Consider the following 5,523-nt stretch of genomic DNA (forward strand, 5'->3'; position numbering starts at 1 on the left):
CTCTCTCTCTCTCTCTCTCCCTCCTTCTTTCTTTCTCTCTCCCACCCCTCTCTCTCTCTCCCAAGGCAGGGTAACAAACGAAAAAGTCACCACTTTGTAACATGTATTACTGTTTGATTCTTCCTCTCCTTCTTTTTTTCTTGTTCTCCCCCTCTTCCTCCTCTAATTCCTCCTGCTCCTCCTCCTGCTCCTGCTCCTGCTCCTTCTTCTTCTTCTCCTCCTCCTCCTCCTCCTCCTCCTCTTTCTCCTTCTTCTTCTTCTTCTTCTTCTTCTTCTTCTTCTTCTTCTTCTTCTTCTTCTTCATTTCTCCTCCTCTTCCATCTACACCTACACCTCCTCCTCTTCCTCCTCCTCCTAAAGGCGCGAGACCGAAACCGGGAATTCCCGTAAACCTACTTTATGTACAACTGAACACAAAATACCCTTTGGTGCAGTCGGCACTCCGCAGTGAATATATACAATGTCGAAGCAAATGATGGTGATCGCTACAAAAGGACTGAATTTAACTTAAACTGGGCTTTCTTCTTACACATTTGATCTTAATGAAAATACAATAGTGCAACACTACGTTTCAAGTTATGGGTACTGGCAAAGTTTCATATTTTTTAATTTAGTAGTTTCTGAGAATATACTGTTCACAAAATTTGACCTTAGCTCCATTAGTAGTAAGATTATAGAGCTCTGCAGTGTTGGGGACTCTCCTGTGAAATGACTTTGCCATGTCTAGAGGGGCCTGTAACCTGTAACTTGTATAAGAAAAATAATTTGTATCTTGCAGCTGCAAGAAGAAATTTTCTACGACAAACTTTTGAACTTTTCTTCTAGTCTGTTGTTACAGAGCTGTAAATCATACTAATCATAGGCTGGGGTTCTTGTTGAATAGTCTCTTGCACAGTAAACCTCCTGTCACACTCTCACCATCCCAAACATATTTGTCAAATGATCCAAGATATTTTTATGTTTTTACCCCCCGCTTTTCTGCCCCCTTCCATTTGAGCTGTTCATTTTATACTCTTTGCTGCCTCTGTTTTGTACTTACTGAGACGTTTTCTTCATCAGATTGCTCTGAAGATCGTCCTCTGTTCTGTTCTTCTACGTGCTGCGCAAAAGATGAATATTGCGACTGGCCCAAAAGGAGCTGTGAGCCGTGTATTCCTGAGAGTCTGTCAACTGATTCTGTCAAAGAATGGTGTGCCAAGGAGTCGATCAGAAACCACATATCATGTGCTGCTGCCTGCAAGACCAACGGTGCTTGTGACAGTGGGGACAAACAAGGTAATCAGGAAGTCTTGGGGAGTGAGTAGTTAATGAAGTTAGATCGTCTTCTTCTCCTCCTCCTCTCCCTCTCTTCTCTTCCTCTTTTTCTCCTCCTCCTCTACCTTCTCTTCTATAGCTGCTGCTGCTTTTCATCAGAAGTGTAGTTAGCTTCATCACACTCCAAAGTCCTGACCTGTTTGTTGTGGTGAAAGCATTGACAAGTGAAGTCTAGTGGACAGGTATCTAAACAGTCTTAACTCACTTCAGACGGTTCACACAACAGTTACGTGACCCCCGCCACGACGCTCGTGACAGCTCCCACAAGTCCTGCGTGACCAACTTTGGAATTTTTTTTCGCTCTACAAATCACGCACGGATCGCGTGACCCGCCTCGTATCCTTGTTTGGCCAGGCCTTAGCTACTTGGACTTCGTTTCGTATCTCTGGGGCCGGTATTTTTTAAATTATTGAAGGTGAAGGACAGTGACCCCAACTGGGGTTGAACTCACCGGAACTCGCGCTTTGTTTTTTTCTATACAGCTGATAGTAATTCGACAGTCGCGTCGTAGTAACGGTCGAAGAAGTCGCATGAACAAGAATCACATAATTTCGCCGTTTTCGATACTTCTTTACGTTTTACTAGTTCTTGTGTCTCTGAATATGATGTGTCTGATAGTTAGGATCCTGGATATGTACCCGAACACGGCCCGAGTCGTAGTTTTAGGGCTAGATCTAGCACTAGGACTCGTGTTGTTCGCGCAACGAAATCACGTCGTGCCGTACATCTGTCTCATGTAATTCAGTGTATGGGTCTGAATCAACGCACTGACCAGCTTTTATATTTTCACCAAACACTCGCACATGTATACAAATCAAACCAGAACACTTTGAACTTTTATTTTTGTTGTTGTTGTGAATTTCATTCTACCTGTCACGTCTCTGGAAATTTTTCGGAAAATCAAATTCATGCCAATTTTTAAAAAATCATACAAATTAAAGTATTAGACTTAACTTTAGTTTTTTGTATTAGATTAAGCTTGAATGTGACTTTAATGTGTCAAAAAATAATTACAATAGGATAATTCTGAGAGTTGTGGTGATTTATTGAAATACTCCCAAAAACGCCAGTCTTCAACGCTTGTGACTGGTGAAAGGGCCCAGTAGTAAGTGAGTTAACCCTCCAAGCATCATTGACAAATAGCCTGTGGTGTCGGTCCAAGCATCATTGACAAATAGCCTGTGGTGTCGGTCCAAGCATCATTGACAAATAGCCTGTGGTGTCGGTCCAAGCATCACTGACAAATAGCCTGTGGTGTCGGTCCAAGCATCATTGACAAATAGCCTGTGGTGTCGGTCCAAGCATCACTGACAAATAGCCTGTGGTGTCGGGGGGTAATTATATGATTTCACCATACTGTCTTGGAAGATACTTGAGAACAGGCAAACCAAGCAAGTAAAGGCTATAAGCCAACCCATTTTCAGAGAGTAGAATGTAAAAAGGAAGTAGAGTTCATTTGTGAAGGAGTTGAATTGTTTGACAACGTAAAAAGAGTAGATAAATGAACTGAAATAGGGATACGACATACGGCCAGTTAAATCGGTGATGACATCACAGAACCAAACTTGCAACCAGTTTTATCAGCTGCCGACACTAGGAGGGTTAAACTAATTGCAGTAGAGAACACAACTGCTGTGTTATCTACTAACTACAGTCGACTCTGCTTATGTTGAACTCACTTTAGTTGATCTTCGGTTAAGTTGATCTTTTTCTCTGGTCCCAGCACCTCTCCTTCTTTACAGTTCCCAAAGGTTAAGGTGAACTTCAGATGAGTTGATCTATTTTTCACTCCCCCGAAGACATCAACCAATCTGTAGTCGACTGTAGTTTGATTTTTCTTCCAACAACAAGTGTAAACAGCAGCCTCAGTGATTGTGTGTTCTTTGTCAGATAACTAATGTTTATGTATTTGAAAGAGTTGTTGTACGTTGAATGGGCCGGTATGCATGAAACGTTGATTTATATTTTGTTTGATTGTGAAGCCGCGAGAGCCACCCGGGCGGGGGGCACTATGTTATAGGTGATCTTTATTATTATCTTTATTATTTTTATTAATATTATTATTATTATCACATTACTATCATTTATCATTATTATTATTATCGTAATCATTATTATTATTAATATTATTATTACTTTAAGGGAAGTAAAGTAGGCAAACCCCCAGGGGCGGTGCCACTGACTGTAGTGTCTTTAGGCCGTTCCCAAAGGGGGGACATTTCTCGTTCATGCACAGTAGAATTGTAAATGGGCTGATTGATCAATGTCATGCTCATAACTGTGCCTGATCTACAACAGGGAACTGCTGCTTTTTCTTTCCTAATTCTTACTATTGTCATTTTTCGTCTACTTCTTTTGTATGTTTGTCACACTCTTGTGACCCACTATTTCCGGGGTGCCTTAATAGTGTGGTGTAAGCGCACCTTAAGAATAGAAGGACATGTAGCGTGAACCCACTTAATGATAGTTGTTATGACGTAGGCCTAAGGGACATATCACGTGACTGAGACCTAATGTGATTTCGTGCAAGCGGCGGGAAATCTGAAGGTCACTCTCTCACTGAAGCCGAAACGAGTAACATCGGCTAACGAAGAACTAGCAGGTGGGGCCCCACTACTCCAAGACTCAAGTAAGTCGTAACATAACAGACTTTGTGCTGTTGAAGCTAGAGAGGTGAGCAGAGTAAGTCTGATTCCCTGTGACTTCTCTGTTGACATCCACCACTTGGCGCTCATATGACCTTATGCAGTTGCGAGTGCCGTACTAAAACTAAAAACTAAAAGTAGGCAAGTCCTTAGCATCTGAATACACGGCTTGAGTATTTGAAAAAATGATTTGTACAGTTGCAGAAGCGTACAATGTGCCAGATGTTGAGGCCTGATGTTGGCATGCCAGGCATAAAGAGACCGGGGTGTCCTTTGTCAGGACAGATTTTTGCAGTGCCGGTGCAGTTTACAGTCCCTGTTTTACACCGTTTGTGAGTCTAAAAGAAGTTTCCCCATAACTACACATCTTGCTTAGACTGATTGATTGTAATGGTTAAAAATGTTTTACTTATGTTCATATGATGTGATCGATGATGGATTGTTATTGTTAAAAATGTTTTAATCATGTTCATTTTTTTTATTCAGAGGAGACTGACATCGGTCAAGGTTGGATGATTGCTTGCACTGTTCTCATTATTGTTTTCCTCATGCTACTGATATATTTGGTGTTCAAGTCCTGTCGAGGTACGTGATATTACAGTGAGGTCCACTTAAACCGAACTCGATGAATCTGAAAACAGCGATAAACCTGGTGCGGTTTGCTCCTTTTTTCTATTTAAACATGTACCCTTTTTATCTCTCCTCTTTCTTTTATTTGTATGTTACTTTCTAGTAACACCTCTAATCTTCGGCATGTATGCGACCTAATTGTTTTGCAAGTGCTGCAAAACTCGTACTAAAAAATGTTTTTTTTTTTAACTTTCTGTCTTCTGTGAAAGATGTAAACACCCTCGGTGAGCTACATCAGCAAAAAACCTTGGTGTCATGTTCCATTTATTCCATCTCCGGTGGTTTACAGGTGGACTGAGGGTGGTTGACGGGTGCTCTGGTATGGTTTGCTTCTTCTTTCCTATCAAACATCTGTCATCCTTATCTCCCCTTTTTCTTTTGTATGTTTGTCACACTCTTGTACCTCCTCTAACCTTCTGGAGCTCATATGACCTTATGCAGTTGCGAGCGCCGTAAAACCTCTACTAAAACAAACAAGCAGGTGGACTAGCGGCATGTTGCTGCTATTTTTTTTTCTTATGTGGTTTTGATTTGAATTTTCCATCTGTAAAGAGTTGTATCTAAAACAAATGTTTGGGTTTTTAGGTTTTCTATCCGTCAATCCCCTAAAGAATCTGTATTGTTCCTATCATGAATCGGGGGGAAAAGCAGGAAAATTTTAAGCCTTGACCATAGCATTAAACTGCTTTTGCGTGATGTTGAAAGGTGCGTCATTGGTAGAGCTTCAAAAGGGCGTAAAAATTAAATATTAGCAAGGAAAATTTGGACTCAAGTGGATTGCTTGCTGCAGCGACGATGTGACAGCTTTCTTTGCAAGAGTGGGCTTTGAAGTAAGGTGTGGAGGGGGGGGGGGATGGGGGAGGTGGGTTTTAGAAGTAGAGAGTGAAGAACGGGGGTGTTAGTATTCCTTCTCATGTGTATCGTGCGTGGTTTT

General features: G+C 41.5%; 1 protein-coding gene across 1 annotated transcript in view; it reads left to right on the forward strand.

Annotated features, from left to right (window-relative positions):
* Window positions 1-5,523, forward strand: part of LOC101846007 — a gene marked incomplete in the record, with an annotated part of 62,964 nt that overhangs the window by 11,515 nt on the left and 45,926 nt on the right. The window contains 2 exon segments of the mRNA XM_005101785.3: window positions 1,060-1,275; window positions 4,446-4,544. Coding sequence (XP_005101842.2) covers window positions 1,060-1,275; window positions 4,446-4,544 — 315 coding nt within the window.

The sequence above is a fragment of the Aplysia californica genome, unplaced genomic scaffold, assembly GCF_000002075.1.
Source record: "Aplysia californica isolate F4 #8 unplaced genomic scaffold, AplCal3.0 scaffold00299, whole genome shotgun sequence".
Lineage (NCBI taxonomy): Eukaryota > Metazoa > Mollusca > Gastropoda > Aplysiida > Aplysiidae > Aplysia > Aplysia californica.